General features: G+C 58.6%; 1 protein-coding gene across 1 annotated transcript; it reads right to left on the bottom strand.

The window, feature by feature from the left end:
* Positions 1 to 268: 268 nt before the first annotated feature.
* On the bottom strand, positions 269 to 24453 carry ATCAY (ATCAY kinesin light chain interacting caytaxin). The gene is made up of 12 exons (XM_047097670.1): positions 24377 to 24453; positions 14510 to 14568; positions 11642 to 11863; positions 9838 to 10023; positions 9451 to 9553; positions 8187 to 8318; positions 7394 to 7480; positions 4936 to 5034; positions 4247 to 4282; positions 2222 to 2293; positions 893 to 922; positions 269 to 374 (listed from the first exon to the last, which is right to left on the bottom strand). The coding sequence occupies exons 1-12, from the start codon at positions 24451 to 24453 to the stop codon at positions 269 to 271; spliced, it is 1209 nt and encodes a 402-aa protein (XP_046953626.1).
* Between the last annotated feature and the right edge of the window lie 385 nt (positions 24454 to 24838).

The following is a 24838-nucleotide window of genomic DNA, read 5'->3' as shown; positions in this document are numbered from 1 at the left end:
AGGGAGGGAGACACAGAATCGGAAGCAGGCTCCAGGCTCCGAGCCGTCAGCACAGAGCCCGGTGCGGGGCTCGAACCCACAGACCTCGAGATCATGACCTGAGTCGAAGTCGGGTGCTTACCGGAGCCCCAGCGCTCGGAGTGCGCCGTCTGGTAAGAGTGTCTTTGTTTCCCTGGGGACCGTGGGTCGTGTGCTAACAGCGGGATGTAGGGTGGGGGTATCGGCGGGACCTCGGGACGGCGGAGACCGAGCTCAGCCACGGGAGTGGTTAGCCAAGCGTAAGGGACCGCCCCCGGGAAATACCCTGGACGTGGGCGTAGCGTCCCTGGTTGGGGACACTGCCGGGCGAGCTAAGGGCTGCCTGGATAAGCCCCCTGGGAGACCACACCGGGAGGCTCACCTCCAGCCTCTCCGGGCCCGGGCATCACATTCCTTATGCCCGTTCTCACCCGTACTCATCCCTCCACCACATCAAACCATAACTGTAAGCGACACAGCTTTGCTGAATTCTGTGGGCGCTTCTAGCAAACCCCTGAACCCGAGGGTGGTCCCCATGACCCCCAGCACACAGAGCGGCTTTTCCTGGCATCTGGAGCAGGCGGGGACCCTGAGACGGGCCGCGGGCAAACGCCGCGCCTGTGGCTGCGTTACAAAGCCCGGGCTTTGGGGGCCTGGCTCCGGTCAAGCCTGCCGCGCGGCTTAGCTCTGGGGCATCGCGTCGGTGGCGCCCCCGGAGTTGCGCAGGGACGGGCAAGCCAAGCCTCTCTGACTCCCCGGGACGGTAGCCCTCGACCCCCAAACAGTAAATCGTGGGGCGAACGGTTCCCACGCGGCTGGGCTCCACTCGGGACACTGAGGCACAGGCACCGGGATGGCCCCGCTCCCCACCCACCTCGTTTCCTGATCGGTGGCTGCAGCAGGCCTGTGAAGAGAGAAGCCTTCGCATTATTTGCCTATTTGGGGGGAACCCTGGCATCTGGCCGCGAGCCCCGTGCGGCCGGCTCGGCCTCGCCTTGAGCTGGTACCAAGCGAGTGGGGGCCGCCCACGGGGACGTGCAGAAAGGTCACCGGCCAGAACCTCCACCGGAGAGCAGAACCCCTCTCGCGGCCACATCAGCTACCCGCGGTCCCTGAGTCCTGGACGCTGGGGGCTGGGGGGGGGGGGGGATGGCCCCAGACGCAGCCGCTGCCCCCACGTGGCGCAAGGGCAGGAGACAGAGGCTACGCGAGGGTCAAATGCAGGAGGCAGGCTGGCTGGGCAGAGGGGAGGGGGGCAGGGGCGGGGGCAGAGCCCGCTGTGTTTTCTACCCACGGGGGGCAAGGCGCCACAGGGCTTGGGGCCGTATCTGCTGAGCGTCAGAAAAGTAAAGCGGGGGGGCGTGACGGGAGGAACTGCTTATCGGGTGTGGGGTCCGTTCGGGGTGATGGAACATTCTGGAACTAGAGAATTCTGGAACTAGAGAGGGGTGCTGCACGAACAACTCTGCCAGGGTCTGAAAGGCCACTGGAACGTGTACTTTAAAACTGTCCGTCGCGGGGGGCGCCCGGGGGGGGCTCAGGCGGTTAAGTGTCGGACGTTTGATCTCGGCTCAGGGTCATGATCTCACGGATCATGGATCTCAGGATCGAATCCCACGTCAGGCTCTGCGCTGACAGCACAGAGCCGGCTTGGGATTCTCTCTCTGCCCCTCCCCCCCACCAGATAAATAACCTTAAAAAAAAAAAGAGGGTGAAGAAGCCCCTGGGAAAGAGACGGGCTGGGGCTGGCCATCCAGGGGGCTTGCCCGGCGGTGGGCGGGCATGTGCTGAGCCCCCGAGGCCGGGCACGGGCAGCCCAGCCCCAGAGAGGAGCGGACTTTCACATTTTATGGACAGTTGGTTAATTTGTTTATTTATCTGTAAAGCTTTTATTTTTTTAAAGTAACCTTTGCTCCTGCGGTGGGGCTCAAACTCACAGCCCTGAGATCAAGGGTTCCACCCTCAACCGACCGCCAGGCGCCCGACTGTCGGTTTAAATATAATTCCAGCCTCTGCAGGTGTCCCGTGGGGACGGCCCGGGGTGGAGGGAAGAGGGACCCCGGGACTGAGCATTCAGGATGGGGCCGGCGTCGTGCTGGCCATCCACACCCGCTCTCTGCTGTCCTCGTCACGAGAGCGTTGCGGTCACTCTTACCGGACGTGCGGGCTCGGCCGCCCTCGCCGTGGCCACCTGCACAGTTACCTGTCCTCCGCCAGCACCGCCTCCGGCTTCTCCTCAGACCTGGGCAGGACGAACTCGGGCTGCAGCCTGGCGCTGGGGACGTAAAGAGAGGACGTGGGTGACGAACCTGCCCGCTGTGGCCTCGGAGGGTGGCGTGGGGGAGTCTCGCTGCCCCAGGATGGGCCCCGAGGGCACAGAGATCAACCCAGAGGTTAATGACGGCGGAGACGACCATGGGGAAGGGGGCACGAGCGGGGACAGGACGGGGAGGAGGAAAGACCCCGAACGTTCCTCTCAGCTGTCAGCCCGGAGGCACCGGTCCTCGCCCCCTGGACACGGTCCCCTGTGCCCTGATTCCGGCTTGCGGTGCTGGTCTCCGTGCCTCCGCAGCTAAGACTGGGAGGCGAAAGAGAGGCCGAGGCAGAGAGAGAGAAAGACAGGGAGAGACATACACAGAGACAGAGACAGGGAGAGACAGGGAGAGAGAGAGAGAGAGAGAGCGAGAGATGGAGAAGGGCAGGGGAAGAAAGGAAGGGGAAAAAGTGCAGACAGACAGACAGACAGACATCTCTACTTCCCACCCAGCAGCGGCTGCTGTCTCGAAAACAGAACTACGAGTCGGGGCGCCCGGGCGGCTCGGTCAACTGTCGGACTTGGGCTCCGGTCATGATCTCACGGTTCATGAGTCTGAGCCCCGCGTCGGGCTCTCTGCCCTCAGTCTGTGGGCACAGAACCCGCTTCGGATCCTCTGCCCCCCTCTGTCTGCCCCTCCCCCGCTCCCGAGCACACACGCCCGCAGGAGCGCTCCCTCCCTCCCTCTCTCTCAAAAATTAACATTAAAACCAGAACTACAAGTGATGAGGACATGGGAGGGGGAGGGGGAGCCCTTGTCCCGCGGGGGGGGAGCATGGGGTGGCCCACGTGCCCCGGGGACAGCGTGGCGGTTCCGCAAAACGTTCAAGGCAGCATCGCCACGTGCTCCCGGAACCCCACTTCGGGAACGCGGGGACTCAGCTGGGCGTTCGTGGCCCGTGTCCGCAGCGGCACGACTCCCACGTCCCTCCGTGGATGAAGGACAAACACGACGTGGTCCGTCCACGCGTGGGAATACTGCTCGGCCTCGAGAAGGAAGGACCCCTGCCACCTGCCACCACGCGGGCGGACGCGGGGGGCCACGCACGGGACGGGGCGTCCTGCCTGCCCTCGGCCTCCCTCCCTGGCGCCCGCGGCCCATCATCACTACGTGACGCCGTCCGGAGCCTCCACGGTGCTGCTCACTGTGGCTCATCTGCCCACATCACCCGCCCTGCCCGGGACCCGCTTTCCTCGCTCGGTGACGCGCCCCTCTCCTCTGCCATTTGGAGCCCCCTGGACCAGGACTCTGTCTTTTTCACCTGTCTCCCCGGAGGAGGCTGGCACGGGGCCTGGCAGCGATAGACGCTCTCGACCCCCCGAAGCCCCAACCCTCCCCCAGGCTTGCTGTGTGGCCTGGGGCAGGTGCCCGTGCCTCTCTGAGCCTCGGATTCCTGGGCTGCAAGATGCTGTCGGGAATCCTGGCCCTGCCCAGCTCCGGGGGGTGGGGGTGGAATATGAACGTACCCGGGGGACGGTATGAGGGCCTCGTAACTGGGTGGGGCCGCGATCGCCCTGAGGTCCCGTGACGGCCACCCCTGGTGACGCCACCAACGAAAACCGAACCAGTAGGTTAGTGAAGGGGCATTTCTGGGGCTGTCGGGGCCGAGGATGGAACCTGTGCCCCCTCTGTCAGCGTTTGACTTGATTTTACCGTGATTACTATGAGCCACTTTCCGCCCGGGGGGTCCCCTTGTCCTCATTCCTCAGAGTAACCCCCACGGTGGCTGTGAACTCTTTGCTCGCCTACCGTCCCTCCGTGACGGAGCGGATTCGAACCCCGGTCTGACTCAAAGCCCTCAACAAACGCGAGGGCGTCATAGGCCCCTGCTGGGCCAAAGCCACCTGTTACCCGCCCCCCCCCCCCCAAGGTGGGCCCGGCCCAGCCCCCGCCCCGAGGCACTCTGTACCCACCTCTCTCTCCTGGCCTTGAGCCTTTCCTCTTCGTACCTGGAAGACAGAAAGTACAACTCCTCAGACGCCCGCCTCCCCCACAGGTGCGCTGCCTGGGGACCCCTTCCCTTCTGGGAACGGAGACACAATCTCCTTGTCACGTCCGAGTTCGCGCCAGCCTTGGGCGCAGAAAGGCAGCCGGGACTGACGGGCCGACGGTCTTTTTCACGTTTCGGGCAGTGACTCCGCTGGCCTCGTCCAGCATCTGGTATAGACACGGCTCAGCCGATTATTTTCTGTGCCTGATCCGGCACCAGCAATTGAACGGGGTCATTGTAAAGCAACCCCCTCACGGACGTGGGTCGGTCTACACGCCCCCCCCCCCCCCCCGGGCGTAAATATTTTCGGCTTCGTAGGCCGGTTTCCGCCACAGCTGCTCAATTCCGATGCGGCTCAAAGGCAGCCATGGATGGGCGGGGCCGTGTGCCAATAAAACTTTATTTATACAACAAGCTGTGGGCCACGGCTGGCCGGCCCCGCCCTGTGCGGAGATGCCGGATCTCACGCGGGCTTGTTTCACCGTGTCTCCCCGGGTCTGCTGCTCCCACTCACGGCCGGCGTCCGGTTCTCGGGCCCCCGAGAGGGGAGGCGCGGAGCCTGGGCGCACTGGGGCCGGGGGAGGGGGCGCCCCCACGGCACGGGACACTCACTGTAGCACGCACTCGGGGATCTGCACGTGTTCCATGGGGATGAGCTGTTCCAGATCTTCCAAGCTGTGCACGTACTGGATCTTGTTGATGAATTTGACGCTGGTGGGACAAGGAGGGACATGCGTGAAGTCCAGTCCCGGGGCGCGCGAGGGCACAGAGACTCACAGCCCGTCCTTTCAGAAAGAGCGGCCTCTCTCGGTCCGCACCCGGGGCCAGGCTGTCTGCTGCCACGCGGGGCTCTGTCACCAGCGTGTGGCTTTGAACTCGCGGTTGCTATTAATCTTAAAAATCTAACTTAAACCTAATTTTGCCGAAGTATCAAATAAGCTTTTTTCGAGGGCCCCCCCGGGCGGGCGGCTCGGTCGGTTGAGCGGACGACGTCGGCTCAGGTCGCGATCCCACAGTCGGGGAGACCGGGCCCCGCGTCGGGCTCTGCGCCCACAGCCCGGAACCTGCTTCCGAGGCCCCGGCTCCTTCTCTCTCTGCCCCTCCCCCGCTCGCACCCTGTCTCTTCAAAAATAAAGCAGCATCGGAAAAAGTTTTTAAAAGCTTTTTTGAAAGTCGGGTCACTTTTCTAAATGACAAACAGATGGCCGAGAGGCTACGGCACGACAGCAAACGATAAAATAATCGAGTTAACGGTAAAAAAAAAAAAAAGAAAAAAGGTAAGACGGAGTCAGGGGTCTACAAAAGCGTGTTGAGACGTTTCGTATCTACGTCGAGAGGTCACATTGAAACTCGGCTCAGGCTTTCCGGCGTCCGATGCAAAGGGAGACACAGGAGGAATGAATGACACACAGCGTCCCTAATGGGAAAAATAAAGCAGCTGCTTGGCAGAAAGGCCGACGGTAAGTGACCAGGCATGACAGACACTCCCCACGGGGCGTCACAAAGCGGCCATGTGTGGCGTTATGAGCAAATCCGACTGCTTTCGTGCAGGGCAAGTCACATTTTGTAAAATATTTCTTATACATTTATTTTTGAGAAACAGAGTGAGACAAAGCGTGAGCTTCCTTCCTCCCTTCCCTCCTTCCTTCCTTCCCTCCCCTCCCTCCCTCTTTCTCTCCCTCCCTCCTTCCTTCCTTTCCTCCCCTCCTTCCCTCCCTCCTTCCTTCCTTCCTTCCTTCCTTTCTTTTTTTAAGTATATGTATTTAAGCAATCTGTACTGCCAACCTGGGGCTCGAACTCAAGGACCCTGAGATCCAGAGCTGCGTGTTCTCCCGAACGAGCCCACCAGGCTCCCCCGAAGGATCTGGATTCGATTCAATGCTCTGAATCATGTCAAGTTAAATATACATTCAGGGGGCGCCTGGGTGGCTCAGTCCCTTAAGCGTCTGACTCCTGATTTTGGCTCAGGTGGTGATCTCACCGTCACGAGACCGAGCCCCGAGTCAGGCTGGGCACAGAGACTGCTTAGGATTTTCTCTCTCTCTTTCTCTCTCCCGGGGCGCCTGGGTGGCTCAGTCCATTAAGTGTCCGACTCTTGGTTTCGGCTCAGGTCATGATCTCACAGTACGTGGGTTCGAGCCCCACATCCGGCTCTGTGCTGACAGCATGGAACCTGCTCGGGATCCTTTCTCTCCCCTCTCTCTGCCCTTCCCCCACTCATGCTACCTCTCTCTCTCTCTCAAAACAAACATTGAAAAAAAAATATATATATATACTTAAAAAGATGTGGTTTACGGTGCAGATCTTGGGCACGTCACATTGGCGTGACGTCTGGGCGGCTCAAGTCGGAGACTAAGGTCAGCCCCCTGGCTACTCGGTCCCCATGTGGCCAAACCACAGTGAAACCCTAGACAGCAAGGTGAGCTTCCCGGTCGGTGGACCTTCCTGTATGCTGTCACACATCTTCGCAGGGACAATTAAGGGCTTTTGCTACCACCCCCGGGGAGGGGACAACTGCCCGCCTGGGACCTCCATATGCACCTTCGGGCTTCGCCAACTTTAACCCGCGTCCTTCCTCTGCAGGAAACCGCGACAGCTTTTCTGAGCTCTGGGAGTCCTTCCAGTGACTCGTCAAACCTGAGGGTGGTCTCGAGGACCCCCCAAGGCACACGTGGCTCGTGACATTATTGCCGGGAGCGGGTCAGACCCTCCTCGCGTCCTAATGGTCCCCGCACAGGTTCTGGAGTGGACGGGGCGGGGGGAGTGTGGCGGGTGAGCACCTGGCTGTGTGACCCTGGCTGCGTGCCTTGACCCTTCTGAGCCCCAGATCCCTCATCGACGCGACGGGCGTGACAGCGTCAGCCTCTCCGGTAGTGGCTGTCACGTTACGAGGTATCCGGCGTATAGGACGGGACAGCTGCTCTGCTAGTCTCTTTCCTGTGTTCGTCCCTTAATACTAACAACGCACATGATTTAAACAGCTTGAGGCCAAGGTCCGCATCTGACGCAGAGAAGCTGGGATTCGGATTCCCAGCAAAGAGGCGCGAGCCCGCCCCGGTGGCGGCCTCACCTGATGAAAGGCCGGGACACCGCCAGCACCGTGCGGATGAACCAGGACGGGTGCACGATGATCAGCGACTTCAGGTTCTTCCGCAATCTGCGGGGGTAAGCAGAGCAAGCGGGCCCTGGGGAGGGAGGGGCTCCCGGCGGGCAGATCCAGGCTGGGGGGGGCGGTCCGGGAGGCCGAGCCCCCTTTGCGGGGTTTGTGGGGGCCACGCTGACCTCTGGCCCCAGGTGTCACTTCATTCAGGGCCTGAGCTCTTGACTGCGTGGCCGCCCGGACCATCCCCGAAGGATGTCCTGGGGCACCCTGGTTCTGACCCCCTGTTGTGGTCACGTTGAACTGCGTCCCCCCCTCCCCCCCCAGATTTGTATGTTGTAGTCCTAACCTCTTGGACCTCAGAACGGGGACATCGTTTAGAAAATAAGGTCATGGCCGACATAATTCTCTAAAAGTCACACCAGGGCAGGATGGGATGTAATCCAATCACTGGTGTCCTTATAAAGAGGGGACGTTTGGACGCAGACACACGGGGAAAGGCCGCGCGACCACGACGTGGGCGGCGCGCCTCCAAGCTGGGGGGGGGGGGTGCCAAGGACGGCCCGTGCCCCCCCCCCCCCCCCCCCGGAGCCAGGAGACGCACGGAACAGACTCAGGAGCCGATCAAGTCCGTTCAACCATCCGGTCTGAGGTCGTTTGTCCGACGGCCACGCCGCCTTCGGGGTGGGGGGGGGCTCCGGGGTCCCCTGCTCCGCGGGGGTGAAAACCCCTCCCTCCCGGGCCCTTCCGCCCTCGCACTCACCTCCTGTCGATCATCTGATAACACTTCTTCAGCCAGCCGATGCCAGGCATCCTCCGCCGGGGGGTGGCGCCGTTCAGGTAGACGATCATGTAGTCCTCGGCCACCAGCAGCTCCAGACTGCTGATGACGTACCTGGTCACGTGTGCGGAAGATGGGGGGCCCGGCGGGGGGGGGGGCAGAGTTAGGAAGCCCCGCCCCCTGCCCGCGGGACGGAGCGCCCGTGGGCGCCTGCGCTCTTTGCTCCTGCCTGCCGTGCTGGGCCAGCCCCGCCTGCTCGGGGCGGCGTGGCTGCAGACCCCAGCCCACCCCAAGTTAGTGGCCGTGGGCCTAGGGATAGCAGGGGTCACCATTTCACTAAGCACTTATTAGGCACCAAGGGTTTTACGCGCACGACAGCATCTAGCGTCTCCGTTAATCCGGAGAGGGGGTCCCAACGGCCCCGGGGACGGCCGGGGAACGGGCACCCACAGTGGACGGCCCACCGCACCAGACGTCACGGGTCCGGGGTCCCGTCCCGGCCCCGTCTCTCCCTGAGCGACTTTAGAAACTCTTTTCTTTTTGTTTACTGTTATTATTATTTTTTTAAATGTCTGTTTATTTTGACAGAGAGCGAGCGAGCAGGGGAGGGGCAGAGAGGGAGGTGGACAGAGGGTCCAAAGTGGGCTCCACGCTGTGAGCGCGGAGCCCGACGTGGGGCTTGAACTCGCGAGCCGCGAGATCATGACCTGAGCCACCCCGGCGCCCCAGGAAACCTCTTCCTCTGTCTCAGCCTCTACTTCCCCACCTGAAGGTGGGGGGTGGGGGGAGGCTGGGCTCCCTGGATTCTGGGGCCCCTTCCTGCCCTGACCTCCCCCAGGTGCCTCCTCGTCCTCTGAACCACCGGGCACCGGAGCCCCACCGAGTCAGAAGGAAACCTCCGTAATCACTAGAACAGAAGTAGATCACGTGTACTGAGCTCTTTCTGTCACCTGCCAGGTGAGTTACTCCATCGTTATGAAGCTGCACCCCTGTGTCCTTGGGCGAGTGACTGAACCTGTCTGTGTGTTGGGGGCTGCACCTGTAGGAGGAGGTGTCCGCCCCACAGGGTTGCCCGGAGCGTGGACTGCGTTTCCACACGTGAAGCGCGTGGCCTCGCGGGCCGCCAAAGAGTAAAGGCTCAGTAAGTGGGAGTGACGAGGGGTGGTCCCGGGAGCCTGGTCCAGCCCACGGGCTGGGGCTCCTGGAGCCATGGGCACGGGGCGCAGCGGGCGGGCGGGCCACTTACAGGAAGAGGTTCTCCATGATGTAGTGGTAGTCGGGGGAGCTGCTGTCCGGGAGGAAGCAGGCAGCGAACACGATGATGGCGTTGAGACCCTCGCCGTAGTACCCTGGGGAGAGGCGGCCGGTGAGTGGCTCGCGCTCCGAGCTGCCCCGGGCTCTGCCCCGGGCTCCCACCCCCTCGCCAGCCAGCCCCTTCCTTCCCGGAGGGCACGGCTCTGAGTCATGGGAGCTCTTGGGGAGCCGCAGACCCCTGATCGGCCTGCCTCTGATGGGGACACCGGGCTTAACGTCCCTCTGCCTCGGATGAAGAGACTGAGCTTCAGAGGGAGCCTCTGATGACCCCCGGTCGGCCCGGCTGGAGCCAGGGGGAGCTCGCGGGGTGCGGTCTCACCTCCGTGGGTCACTACCCTCATGTAGGGTCGGATCATGTGCAGGTCAATCCGGTGTTCTTGTTCTCCGATGATCACCGTCCGCCAGAGGCGCCCGTTGGTGGCACCGCCGTCCTCCACTGCGCCGTCCCCGAACAGATCTGCACTGTCACCGGGCATGTTCTTCGCGGCGGCCACCGGGGTGTCATCTGGAAGCCAGCCGGGGGTGGGGGAGGGAGCAGAAGGGACGTCTCAGTCCAGACGTTGGGTCCCAGCCTCCCGCCCCGGCCCCCTCTGCCTCTGCTGCCTGTGGACTCGTGACCCTCCTGCTTCCCCCGTGACCTTGCCCACGTGCTTCTCCCCGCCCAGAGGCCCTGCTCGTCCACTTCCCCCCCTCCCCCCGCTCTCCCTTCACGCCCCGGCTCAAATGCCACCTTCTCCAGAAAGCCTGGCTTCCTAGAGCACTCTGTGGGCTTGGGGCTCGGAGCCTGTGAACGAGTCTGTCTGCTTCATCAAACCGCGAGGGCGCTCAAGGGCACGGGCGCTCTCATTCTGTGCCCTCCTTGGAGCCTGGCACACGGAGAGACGATGCAGCCTGGCACCGGGACCCCCTGCACGCCTGCCCGGCCCCTAGCGACGCACGCGGCTCTCCACGGCCCGGTCCTCCTCCGCCTCCCGTGTTTCATCCAGCCCTGACCCCTCCTTCCGGCGCGTCCCCTACCTCAGCCGCCAGAGGCCCATCTAAAACCCCTCTGGGGCGACAGGAATAAACACAATGACGAGAGAATCCCACAAATCACCGCACACGCGTCGGGTGGCCTAGACGAAACGGCTAAATTCTAAGAAACGCGGGGCGCCTGGGTGGCTCAGTCGGTTAAGCGTCTGACTTCGGCTCAGGCCATGATCTCACGGTCCGTGAGTTCGAGCCCCGCGTCAGGCTCTGTGCTGACAGCTCGGAGCCTGGAGCCTGTTTCAGATTCTGTGTCTCCCTCTCTCCCTGCCCCTCCCCTGTTCACGCTCTGTCTCTCTCTGTCTCAAAAATAAATAAACGTTAAAAAAAAAAATTTAAATTCTAAGAAACGCACAAACCACCAGAACTGACTCAGGAAGAAATAGAAAAATGGGATAGACCCGTGACGGCAGGGCGATTGGATCAGGGGTGGAAACTCCCTCCCTCCCTCCCTCCCTCCAGCCCACCGAGGGCCGGGTGGCTTCGAGGCCAAGTTCCAGCAAACACCTAAACAGGTAACGCCGATCCTTCCCCGTCTCAGCACTGCACACGTTCGGGGCGTCCCGGGTGGGCATCCTGGCCGCCCCACTCAGTGCCAGGAGCAGCCCCAGTGCGACGGCCCCAGACGTCCCCAGACGCGGCCCTGTGTCCCCTGGGCAGGACCACCCCTCGGGTGAGCCCCTCTGCCCCGTCCCAACATCTCACCTTGTTTCCCTCACAGCACTGAGCACCAGGGGCAATCAGCTTGTGCGTTTTGGCTTTGGTGCCTCGCGTCTGTCTTTTTGGCGACCGTGCTTGGGGCTGGGCACCCCCTCTTCCTGCCACATCCCCGCCACCCGCCCCGCACCCCAGTCAAGATCTGCTCCCGAATAAATGCTCCCCAGACAGCTGTGCAATGAGTTGGAGGCACTTCATTTCGGACGTGGTCACCTTTGAGAATCACGGGAGAGCCACGCCCCCTGGAAAAACCCTCAAGTCCTCAAGAAAAACGGGTGTGGGGTCGCAGCGGAGGAGGGACCCTCCCGGGGCTGTTCCGTGAGCCCTGGGTTGGAGCCCCTGTCCCAGCTGAGCCCGTGGGGAGCAGCCCTGGGCCTCACCTTCCCACTCCAGCTCATTGCCATTTCCCAGAAACTCCAGCGAGTCGGTCTCGTCCGGGGTCTCGATGTCGTCCACGTTGATATCGAGGTCATCAGGGGTGTCCAGGAAGTCGTCGGACAGCAGGGAGCCCTCGCTCTGATCCAGCGAAATGTTGATCTCGGGGGCGACCAGTGTCTTCCGCTTACGATGAGCTCCGTTGAAGTTCAGTGTGTTGGGAGGGGCTGTTTGGAAAACGGGAGAACAAAACAACTGGGGCTTCTTCCTCCTTGCTCCCCCTGCCCGGTTCCTGACCCGGTGAGAGGTCTGCCCCACCATGTGGTTGCAAGTCAGGCGACATCCCTTCCGGACAGGTTCATGCCGTGCCCTTGCCGCCTGGACGTCAAGGGCGGGCGCCTGGACCTCACTGCTTCCCGGCTCTGTGACCCCGCAGACGGAGCCTGACTTAATTTTACCGGCTGCTAGGTGAGACTCGCAACGGTGAGTCAGGTCAGGGTCACACGGATGGCCTGCCCGGCTCTAGACGGTGGGCCTGCCGACACCTGCGATCACCGTTGCCTTCCGGATGGGGCTGGCAGAGGACGCCCACGTTCTGCTTTTCACCTCTCAGTGATGTTCACCTCCATAATCGCTGAAGTTTACCGATCACATCACACGGGCCAGGCCCTCTTCGCAGCAACCCCCCCCCCCAGGTGTTTTCCTGTTTCGACTTTGCAATATCCGCACAAGGCGAGTTCTGTTATTGTCCCCTTTACCAGGTGAGCAAACTGAGGCACAGAGGGATCTCTCTGGAGCTGGTCAGAGTGGGTGTGCCTCATGGTTTGAACTGCTTTTTCCTGAAGACTCTTAGCTGAAACTCTGGTTTCCTTGTATGAGGTGGTCTCCCCCCACCCCCGGGCTGCCTCCAAGGGGTTAAAGCTGATCCGACAGCTAGCTGAGCAGGGCTAGCCCCTGAAGGAGGTTGCCTTACGGGGGGTAAGCCCCCAGATGCCCCCGAGCCAGCTCAAGGGAGACAGGTTGTTCTTCCAGAGACCTTGGGAACTCTCCCCCAGAATCGTCAGCGGACGGAATCATCGGTGGACAGTGAGGACAAAACAAATGAGCCAATAGGAGAGCCCTGGCCCTCTCTCGCCAGATGAAGACATTCAAGGACACGTAATTCAACGGACAAGCTCCTTCCCCTTTTTGTCTTTGAATTTCTCCAGCCCTAAACCACGGGTCAGGGGTGACCGCCTCAGGACACACACCGGGATATAAATGTGTGCTTTTGCAGAAAACGGTAAAAACAAAATAGTCATGGGGCACCTGGCGGGGGCGGGGCTCAGTCGGCTAAGCGTCTGACTCTTGGTTTCGGCTCGGGTCATGATCTCACGGTTCGTGAGTTTGAGCCCCGTGTCGGGCTCCGTGCTGACAGAGTAGAGCCTGGGATTCTGTCTCTCTCTCTCTCTTTCTGCCCCTCCCCTACTTGCACTGTCCCTCCCTCTCTCTCTCTCTCTCAAAAATAAAGAAAGAAAGAAAATCGAATAGAATTTTCACTAAAAAAAAAAAAAAAATCTGATGGAATTTGTCCTGCCAAATTTCAGACTTGCTGGGACTGACGATCCCTTTCTTTCCTCCTGTTTCTGCTTTTCGGAATGAGGACATCTATCCCATGCCTGTCCCACCGTCATATTTTGGAAGCAAATAACCTGCCGGGGTTTCACGTGTTCACAGCTGAAGAGGAATTTTGCCCTGAGTCTTCTTCCTCTTATGGCCCTCAACTGATTAGATGAGACCCACCCATATTAGGAAATGCAATCTACTCTACTCGGAGTCTAGTCATTTAAATGTGAATCTCATTGAAAGAGTGACTCTCAATGGAAACCTCTAGAATAATGCTTGACCACATCTCTGGGTACTGTGGCCCAGCCAAGTGGACACATAAAATTGACCACCAAGTCTCTCCATCTCTTTAACTAAATGTCATTTGCGAAGTCCCTTTTGCCATGTGAGGGGACATTCACAGATTCCAGGATTAGGATCTGGATATGCTTTGGGGGCTGTGATTCAACCAGTCACACCTAGGAAGAGGGGTACGGTTATCACACACCTCTCGTTTTGCAGGGGTAGGAAACAGAGCTCCAACACAGTCAGGGGACTTGCCCAAGATCAGCCCCTGGGGGTGACAACGACAGGCAGAGTCCGTGTGCTCAGGTCCGAAGCAGGCCCAGTACTCTATAGTGGCCCCAGAAAGCTGGGACGAGCTGGTCTTAGGTCTTACTGCTGTGTGATATCAGGGGCGCGGCTGTCCCTCTCTGGTCAGTCTTTCCTCCGAAAGGGTAGGATGAGCTGTGATGAGCTGCATGGGGGAGACGCAGGCAGAGTGGGGGCCCCTCCCCCCCCCAGCAAGACCACGTGAGGGGATGCCACTGAGGAGAACACATGTCTAGGACAGTTCCTCTGGCTGTCCTGGACCCCCTGTCCCCAAATTCTGGGGCTTTGGGTCCTCAGAGCCGTGAGCCTTCCTGAGCGCTTAGGACAGCAGAGCCCTCCAGGGCTGACTTTGCGCCTGGCGTCCCCTGGGCACTTAACACATGTCACCTCATTTAATCCTGGCAGTCCCCCTTCCGCGGGGAGCTCACGACCTGCATTTAATAATAAGGACTTGGAGGCACAGAGAGGCCGGGCAACCAGCTGAAGGATACACAGCAACGCCACATGACTCGGCCGCGCGTCTCCCCCCCCCCACCCTGATGGTGGCTTTCTCTCCAGGCCTCGCGCAGAAGGCCCCCCTTCCCCGATGGTCCACCTCAGACATTTCGACAGCTACGGCCTCAGGCAGAGCGGGACCTGGAAACAGCGTGCCCGTTTTTGCACCCGTGGAAACTTACAGGACGTGTCTTCCGTGGGGCTGCCAAGCGGGTCCATCCCTGTCTCTTCCGGGAGTGGCCTGGGGACCCAGCAGAGAGCAGGTATCAGTCACCAGAGCGCGGAGTGCAAACAAACAGCATGGACAAGACTCGGGGGCGGGGGGGGGGGGGAGGGGGGTCTGGGGAGTCCCTGGGTGTCTTTTAAAGTAACGCCACCGACCGTGCGTTTGTGGCCCTTGATGCTTGGCCGGGCATGGATTTGCAAAACCAGGCGGTTTATTCCTGGCAACGCCTGGACCGCTTTGGGGAGCTCAACGCCGGTGCATTGGACCCAGGCGCCCCGGCTCCTTTGCTCCCGGCGAAATACTCCATCCCGGGAGGCAGAAGGTCTGCAGAGAGCCCGGGGCTGCCGCAGGGCGTGCCGACTCAGGGAAGCCCTAATTCACCTCTGCAACTCAGCAGTGCGGGCTCAGCCCAACGGGGAGCCAGAGCGTGGGGAGAGGAGGGCCATGGAATGCTTCCTCCTTTCCTTTTCAAAGCCCTTCGCTCCCTCTGTCTGTTCCTCTTCCTTTCCGTCTTCCTTTCCTGCCCCCCCTCCCCCCACTCACAGAACATCCAGGCGCAGTGGCGGGTCTGGGAGGGGAAGGATGAACGGGAAGTTGCTTTGCGGTCATACAGGTCAAAGGTCAAACTGGAGCAGACACAAAGGAAATGAACGCGTGCGTCCACATGAACACCCACACTGCAGGGGCGCCTGGGGGGGGGGTTCAGTCAGTTAAGCGTGACTCTTGACTTCAGCTCAGGTCAGGATCTCACGGTTCGTAGGTTCGAGCCCTGGTGTCGGGCCCTCCCTCCGCCAAAAAATAAATAAGCTTAAAAAAAACCCCACACCCCAGTGTGATATGATTCACAGTAGCCAAAAAGTGGAAACACGCCGTGTCCATGGATGGGTGAAGGGATATGTGTCCCTCACGCACCGGAAGGTCACCCGGCCGCGAGCAGGAGCGAGGCGCCCACACCCGCTGCCCCCCAGGAACGGACCCCGAACACACGACGCTCAGGGAGGGAACCAGACACGAGAGGCCACACAGGGTGTGAGTCCACGTGCGTGAAACGTCCAGAACAGGCCCGTCCACGGACGGGAAGGGGGCTCGTGGGGGCCGGGGGTTGGGGGGACAGCTGATGAGGCCGGGGTTACTTTTTAGGGAGATGGAATGTTCTGGAACTTGATGAGGTGACGGTTGCACAGCATTGTGAATGTACCAGACGTCACTGAATCGCGCACTGAAAACCGTTGATCCTATGCTGTGTGAATTTTCCCTCAAAAGAAAACCACGCCTTGAAGAAGGACAGAAAGGGCAGACGGGGGCTGAAGAGTCAAGTCACACGCCTGCTCTCTCGGTCTTGTCTGTAGCTGCCACCCTTGCTCCCAACACGGGTGACTCCTGAATGAGTCCAGGGCCCCAGAGCCCAGGAGAGACACCAGCCACCTGCCAGGTGACCCCCAACTGCAGACTGACGGCTGAGGCCCCACCTCTAGCCTTGTCCTGCCCACACAGCACTTAAAAGCATCTTAAATTTGCTGCCGAGTCAGACGTGACACAAATATTTCGGGTTTCCGTCTTTTCTTCAATTACGGACCTGCCCTCTGTGAGTGGTAACAACCCCCCAGGAGCTGAATGTGGGCCCCTCCCGCTCACCTGGGGGCCGGACTTTTGCTCTGGTTCCTTCTCTCACGTGCACCTGCCCGCCCAGTGCCCATCAACGTCTGAGGCGTCAAATCCTGGTCTAGACCGAGTCTGAACCCTCGCTTACCCCATGGACAGGGCCCTCGCCGTGTGCCGGCTTGGAATGTTCGCGGCACGATCTTATTTCCTCCCCACAGCAACCCTCGGAGGCAGGTAGGAGCCCATTGCACAGGGGAGGAAACTGAGGCTGGCCCCACAGGCTGGAGTCAGAGAAACTACCCGGTGGCCAAGCTGATTCCAGTCATTGCCCTCTACTGCCCCCTTGTGCCTGGTCCGCACATGTGCACCGACCCCAGCGGGGGTTTTTTGCAGCCCAGGATGTCCGGTTCTCATCAGGATGTGATTCAGCCTCCCAACCAACCCTGGGCGGGTCCACATAAAGCCTACCTGGGCCCCTAACCTAGCAGGATGTGGCCCAGCTGCAGCCGAAATGTCAGGGTGGGGAAAGCATCCAGCTCCTTGGTGCAGACTGGGAAACTGAGGACCCGAGGGAGACTTTTCCTTCAGTTCACAAACGTACGTTAGGTGTCTGGGCTCCGGGCTGCAGCCACAGTCTCCGTGCTGCCTTGAAGGTTTCTGGTAGACGTGTTCGCGTCCAGCAGGTGGAGACTTTAAGTACGAGACCTCCCTCCACAACAGGGGTCTCACGAAAGGGAAAGGCATCGAGGTTTCCCCGGGGAAGAAACAACTCTGACTTGACTTCTGCTCAGGTCATGATCTCGCGGCTCGTGAGATCAAGCCCCACATCGGGCTCTGTGCAGACGGTGGGGAGCCTGCTTGGGATTCTCTCTCTCCCCCTCGCTCTCTGCCCCTCCTCTGCTCATGCTCGGTCTCTCTCAAAATAGATGAATGAAGTTAAAAAAATTTTATTTTATTTTATTTTATTTTATTTTATTTTATTTTATTTTTAATGTTTATTTTTGAGGGAGAGAGATCTCAAGCGGGGGAGGGGCAGAGAGAGAAGGGGAGACAGATTCCAAATCATTCTCTGCGCCGAAAGCATGGAGCCCAATTAGGGGCTTGAACTCCCAAATCGTGAGATCATGACCTGAGCCGAAGTCAGATGCTCAACCGACTGAGTCACCCAGGCGCCCCCCTAAAACTTGTTCAAATAAAATACATACAAAATGAAATAGAAAATATACAATATGCTCTATACTTTATGTTACATGTAAAAACACACAATTATACATACGATTATATGTAATTGCACATAATTGCATATATAACACAAAACATACAATAGCATAATGTATTAATAAAGAATATGTAAATTAATGGGGCTCCTGGGTGGCTCAGTCGGTTATGCATCCGACTTTGGCTCAGGTCATGATCTCACGGTTTGTGGGTTCAGCCCCACGTCAGGCTCTGTGCTGACAGCTCAGAGCTTGGAGCCTGCTTCGGATTCTGTGTCTCCCTCTCCCTCTGTGCCTCCCCCACTCGCAGTCTGTCTCTCTCTCTCTAAAAATAAATAAATATTAAAAAATAAAAGAATATGTAAATTAATAAACATAGTAACACAAACATAACTTATATGTAAATCTACAATTCTATAATATGACATATTATATAATTGTCATAATATGGTTTTAAATATATAATGTGATTAATAATACATATCATACATGTAGAGAATGGAAAGCTATTGGTTCTGTTTCTCTGCAGAACCCTGACTGATACAAGAGAGGAGAGATGTAGACACTGAGTAAACAAACAGTTGGAGGAAGCAGAAGGTGGTACCTGCAACAAAGAAAATAAGAAAGAAGAGGGAGGAGGTGAGGCACAGTAGTGGCAGTCAAGGAAGGCCTCTTTGAGGAGGTGGCTTTAAAAAAAAATTTTTTTTTAATTTTTTTAATGTTTGTTTATTTTTGAGACAGAGAGAGACAGAGCATGAACAGGGGAGGGTCAGAGAGAGAGGGAGACACAGAATCCGAAGCAGGCTCCAGGCTCTGAGCTGTCAGCACAGAGCCCGACGCGGGGCTCGAACTCACGGACCGTGAGATCATGACCTGAACCGAAGTCGGACGCTTAACCGACTGAACCACCCAGGCGCCCCCCCCCCCCAAAAAATATATTTTTAACGTTTATGTTTGAGAGAGACAGCATGAGCAGGGGAGGGGCAGAGAGAGAAGGGGGACAGAGGATCCAAAGAGGGCTCTGCACCGACAGCGGTGAGCCTGATGTGGGGCTCGAACTCATGAACTGTGAGAGCAGGACCTGAGCTGAAGTTAGACGCTCAACGGAGGGAGCCACCCAGGCGCCCCCAGGAGGGGACTGTTGTGTAGAGAGAAGACTGGGGGAAGGGCCTTCCATTTGGGCAGAGGCCCTGAGGCCGGAAGATGCTTGGTGAGTCCTAGGAACAGACCAGAAAGCAGAGAACTTCTCCTGAGTTGGAGAAGACGACTGAGCAGGACTCCAGGCTCCCCGGAGAAGAAGCCCGCTGTTTCCCAACAGGTCCCACCCCGGCCGGCCCACAGGGCTGCGGCTTTCAAGGCCAGGTGGAAGTTTGCTATTTCCCCAAGTCCCAGGAAGGGCCCATTTTGGGCAGAGCTGAAGCCTCTCGGGTAAACTCAGAGCGGACCCGGATGGCTCCCGGAAGCACAGCGCTCGCTTACCTACAGTGGGCAAGCCACCTGCAAAGTGGGCTTTCTTTAATATGCAAGGTGCACCGTATGACTTTCATCTTTCTGTGCTGGGTTGAATTCTGTTCCCCTCCCCCAAAAGATAACTCAAGTCCTACCTCCCAGCACTTGGAATGTGACCTATTGGCAACAGGGCCATCGCAGATGTAATTAAGTTAAGAAAAGGTCAATTTAAAAAATAATCTTAAAAAGGGGCGGAGGGGGGCGCCTGGGTGGGTCAGTTAAGCGTCTGACTTCGGCTCAGGTCATGATCTTGCGGTGCGTGGGTTCGAGCCCTGCTTTGGGCTCTGTGCTGACAGCTCGGAGCCTGGAGCCTGCTTCGGATTCTCTCTCTCTCTCTCTCTCTCTCTCTCTGCCCCTCCCCTGCTCGAGGTCTGTCTCTCTCACTCTCAAAAGTAAACATTAAAAAAAATTTTTAATAAAAAAAGAAGAGGCCATACTTGATTAAGGTGTCCGTCAGTCCAGTGAGTGTTGTCCTTATGGGAAAAGGGGAATTTGGACACAGACGCAGGACGTGTGAGGATGTGGCAGAGACGGGAGAGATGTGTCCATAAGCCAGGGATCAACCAGGGTTGCTGGCCACACCAGAAGCTGGGAGAGGTGGGAAGGAGTCTCCCCTTCAGGGGCAGCAGGGCCCTGCTGACACCTTGATTTTGGATTTCTGGACTCCAGAAGTGTGAAAGCATACATCTCTATTGTCTGAGGCCACCCAACATGGCAACCCCAGGAAACTCATGTACCCCTGTGGTATGAAATCCAGATCTCTCACCTGGGCATCCCACCAGGATGTGGCGCCGGTGAACCCTCCGACCCCGTTCTCATGACCTAGCTGGGCTCTTGTGCTACATTCCCCATCATGCCAAGGCCTTCCTTGCCCCAGTGCCTTTGCACATCTCACTCCTCTGTCTAGAGTAAATTTGCTTAGCCTTTAAGGCTGGGTCAGTGTCCTCCAGGAGGTTCTGACTGAGTCTGGCCTCTACCCCATCCTGCACTCTGCCCCAGAGCCCACCATGAGCACTCAGCCCGTGGTACGTGTGCTAATCGCTTGCTTCCTGGGCAGACTGTGAGCCGTTGAAGGGGAGGAAGCGCCTCTTCCTATCTTGCTTTGGTGAGTCACAGGCCAGCCCTCAAAGAAGTGGCTTGTGGAAGGACAGGGGGAAGGAAGGCGCATCACATGAGTCAGAGAGGCACAACCCAGAAGGCCTGTCAACCTGATGCAGCTCTACCCTCAGATTCTAGCCTCAGGGTTGAGGTTTCTCATGATGTGAAACAAGAGAATTGGGAATAGACTTTGACCATGCCTCCTGCTCCCCCCTCCCCGCGCCCCGCCCAACCTGTGCTCCAAGGGCATCAAGCTTGGGCACTGCTTGCCTCAGTCTCCCTTCAGGGAGTCTCTGTTCCCAGAGACTCCTTCCCAGTCTGTTTCTGCCTGACCAAGGCCGCTTCTGGTGCGTGGCAACCACAGAATCTCTTTCCGATAGCCATATGACACCCGCAAAGCTCAGGCAAGGGAACCAGAGGGGATACTTCTGTGGGGCCTAAAAAATTATTTCTTGGCAACTTTGGTGGCTCTTAGATGCCCAGACAAATAAATGTACCCTTTTTCCTTCTCTGCAATTTCCAACACCTCTGTCCCTTCCTGTCACTCCTGTCTCCCCCAGCACCATTGTCTCTGGGAGGGTCACAAGGCCTGGGGTGGTAAGCAGAACCATGGACAGCGGCACCACAGCCGCCCTCCCCCCGCCCCCCCAGCAGCCTGACTCCACCCTAGCAGCCCTGACTCCACCCCCAGCAGTGCCGACTCCACCCCCAGCAGCCTGACTCCACCCAAAGCAGCCTAGACTCCACCCCCAGAAGTGCCGACTCCACCCCCAGCAGCCTGACTCCACCCAAAGCAGCCTAGACTCCACCCCCAGAAGTGCCGACTCCACCCCAGCAGCCTGACTCCACCCAAAGCAGCTCTGACTCCACCCCCAGCAGCCTAGACTCCACCCCCAGCAGCCTGACTCCACCCAAGGCAGCCTAGACTCCACCCCCAGCAGCCCGACTCCACCCCCTGCAGTCCAACTCCACTCCCAGCAGCCTGACTCCACCCTAGCAGCCCTGACTCCACCCCCAGCAGCCTGACTCCACCCAAAGCAGCTCTGACTCCACCCCCAGCAGCCTAGACTCCACCCCCAGCAGTGCCGACTCCACCCCCAGCAGCCTGACTCCACCCAAAGCAGCCTAGACTCCACCCCCAGCAGTGCCGACTCCACCCCCAGCAGTCCAACTCCACCCTAGCAGCCCTGACTCCACCCCCCAGTAGTCAGCTGTGTTTTTGCAGACTGAATTGTGTCTCCCCTGCCTCCCTCACCCCTGCCAATTCAAACATCTAAGGACCAACCGTCAATACGGCTGTTTTTGGAGATGGGGCGTTTAAGAAGCAATGAAGATGAACTGAGGTCCTTTGGGGCCTTGATCCCATCGGGCGTGGCCGTATAAGAAGGGGGAGAGACAGGAGCAACCAATCCACACGCATGCACAGAGGAAAGGCTACATGAGGACACAAGAAGGTGGCTGTCTACAAGCCAGGGAGTGAGCCCTCACCGAACCCACGGATCTAACTTCCAGCCTCCAGGGGGGGGAGGAAGTGTCTGTGATACTCTGTCTGGCAGCCCAAGCCGACTGAGACAGAGGAGGAAACTAGAAGAGACGAGCCCAGCGTGGAGAAGGGTGGGGCTGAGGGCGGCAGAAATGCTCCAGCCGGTCAGGGCCCACGACTCCTGCACATATCTTTTGGGACCTGCTGAGGTGTGTGCAACACAAAATTAGCTCTGTGCGTGTGCTGGGCTGACGGAGAGAGGCAGAGAGAGACAGAGGAGGAAGGGAGAGACAGAGAGACACAGAGAGAGGGGAGAGACACAGGAGGGAAGGAGGGAGGTGGGAGGGAATGATAAAGCAAAAGGAGTGAAATGTTAGTTGGCAAATCTGGGGAAAGGTTTACAGTTAGGACTTAGACCATCCTTGTAATCTTTACTCAAAGTCTGAGACGACATCAGAATAAAAAGTTACAAAGCAACAGAACCCATAGCCACTTGCTTGTGGAGGGAAAGGCGGGCTGAGATGCCAGTCAGACACCTATCCCTGCACCTGCCTCTTCTGACCTGTGAGACTCTGGTCAAGATCCTCCTCAGCTTTTCTTCTGCCCCTCAACCTGCCTCCACTGGCCTCAGGGCCTTTGCACATACTGCTCTCGGAGCTTGGAATACTCAGGACCCACCCAGCGTCTCCTTCCCCTGTTCGTCTCTCTTCCTCCTTCACAGCTCGGGGTCAGCACCCTCTCCAGCCTCCCCAATCTCTCCAACCTGGTCAGACCCCACCTGGGCACTCTCCAAGTACCATGAACCCAGCTGCAACTTTACGTTGGGTTGTGAAGTTTATGAGGGAATGGCCTGCCCCTGCCCCCAGAGGAAAGGCCCCATGAGGGCATCTGTCTTGTTCTGTACGTGTCCTGAGTGTTTCGCCCAGGGCCTGGCATACAGCTGGTGCGTATCATTACAGAGAATGAATGGAGAAATAGGGCAGAGAGAGCTACATCATCTCTGGGCTGCCCTTTGGATCCTTAAGAACCTGCAGAAGGGCGGGAGACAAGGAAGATGCTACAAGGTCATGGCAGCGGGAGGGGCTGCGGGCACAGGGCAAGCACTCTGACACCCTGGGGAGGCTGGAAGACGCCCCCGGGAAGGGGACCACTGGGCTGGAAGGAACAGAACTGTGGGTTGTCTGGCACCAGACAGAGGTGCTTATGTGGAGACGCCACTGGGTGCCGAATGAAGGAGCTGCACTCACTCCTCCCATGGCGGGGAAGGCAGAAGCCTTGGCAAAGGGCTGGCTCACGTCCCGGGGCGGCACAGCAGGGCCACTGTGCCGCAGACACTGGGCTACTGAAAAGGGACAGCGACCCTCTGCAGCTGGGAGAAACTCACTTAAAAATCATAGTTGCAGCTGCCCCGTTTTGTCTCAACAAGGGGCTTGGGAGAGGGGGTGTCTTTTAAAAGATCAGGGCGGGGGGCGTGCGAGTGAACGAGATACGGTGAAGAAGCGTCCAGGGTGGGGGGCAATGTATTTGGACAGCCCGTGTCATCTAGAGGGCCCATCCCGGCCGCCATGCCCTGCGCGCCTCAGAGAATTCTTCCAGCTGTGAGTGAGGAATTATCGACCTGATTCACAGACAGGACAACTGAGGCACGAGGAAGCCCTCGGCACCCTCAGCGACGGGGATCCTCTTTTCTAGGGTGAGCACCCTCCCTCCTTCGTCTGTTCCTTTCCAGACAGTTATATAATGAGCTCTTGGACAGCATCCCCTGGGGCAAAACCCTTGCACTAAAGGAGGGCAGAGATGCACTTTGTGTCCAGCCATCGGATTAGGGGAGCCGGTGCCGACCCGTGTTTTCTCTTACCCAACACCACCCAGCAGAGCGAAGAGAGGGACACAGGCCTGGAGGCCCACGGCTTCCTCCCAGTTTCTTATTCCTACCAGTGGCCGTCACCCGCTCAGCCGGTGTGTCCTGAGTGCCGACTGTATACCAGAGCCTGTCTTTGTGCTGCCGGACGACAGCGATCCAACCAAAGGCCCCTGCTCTCGCGGGGCTCCATTTGGGGGGGGAAACAGACCACACACGAGATACGCATGGACAATATTTAGGGTATTAGGCTCACCGCAGGGTCTCCTGGGGCTGCTGTGACAAATGACCACGCACTTAGGGGCTTAAAACGACAACAGATTCATTCTCTTTTGATTCTAGAGGCCAGAAGTGAGTCTGAAGTCGGTTTCACTGGGCGGCAGGCAAGGTGTGGGCAGGCCTGGCTCCTTCCGGAAGCTCTAAGGGAGAATCTGCTTTTGTCCCCTTTCCAGCTTCCAGAGGTGCTCCTCCCCCTTGGCCCGTGGCCCCTCCCTCCTGTGACACCAATCTGTCACTTCCGTCGCCTCTGCCCCTACCCCTGAGTCGAGTCTCCTGCCTCCTCTCAGAAGGACCCTGGGATGATATGGAGGGCTCACCTGGATAATTCAAGGTCACCTCCCTCTTTTCAGATCCTTGGCCTAAACATGTGCAAAGTGTCTTTGCCCCAGAGGGGCACATTTTCAGAGTCCAGGGATTAGGACACGGACATCGTTGGGGGCCACTCCAGGGATTTTAAGCAGGGCTAGGGCAAGATGCCTCCGGCTGCCACAGGTAAAAACACACCCTCACCCGGATTCGTGGGAACACCCGTAAGAATATTAATCGTCCATGAGGCAGTTGTAGAAGAATGTTCGGAATTCCTAAAATAGCATGGGAATGGGAGCTTTGCGCTGCTGTGGTGGGGCGGGGGGGGGGGATCCATCTTAAATAATTAGGCAAGTATTCATTATGTGCCCGGTGTCCCCCAAGCCCCACCTCAGAGAGGTGGTGGGCACCCACCGCACCCCCGCCCCGCCCCCAGCAAGGGCTGACGCGGCAGTGGGGAAGCTGTACCTGGGAAGGCCTTCGTCCTGCCATTCTTCCTTCACGTCCACGTTTTCCATCCGGAGCGTAGCTTCAGTGGTCCCCATGGGAACAGAGGAGAGGCGCGCTGGCTTGAAGCAGAGCTGAGTCCTGAAGGAGAGACACGTGGAGGTTTTACTGGACAGTCATCGCAATAACAACCACCCCCCCCACCCACGTGTGGCACCTCAGATCGATAAGAGTGTTGGATCCATTATTATATTGAATCGTCGCCCAGCCCCATGACGCAGGTGAGAAAACAGAGGTGTCGAGGGCTGATGACATCCACGTAGGTCTGGAGTTGGAACCCAGGTGAGAGCTGAGCCCCCAGATATAAGCCCCCTTCGCTTCGAAGCTCCAAAGTCCATGCTCCTTAGGGCTCATCATCCCTCCCTTACCTTGGACTTAAACTGGGCAGCAATAAATCCAACTAAAACCATTTATACTAAAGTG

The sequence above is a fragment of the Lynx rufus genome, unplaced genomic scaffold (genome assembly GCF_022079265.1).
Source record: "Lynx rufus isolate CCGP_SWC_20201006 ecotype Redwood Valley unplaced genomic scaffold, mLynRuf1.p SCAF_4, whole genome shotgun sequence".
NCBI classification, from domain to species: domain Eukaryota; kingdom Metazoa; phylum Chordata; class Mammalia; order Carnivora; family Felidae; genus Lynx; species Lynx rufus.
The sequence above is the reverse complement of the archived record's forward strand: the minus strand, read 5'-3'. Positions and strand labels throughout refer to the sequence as shown.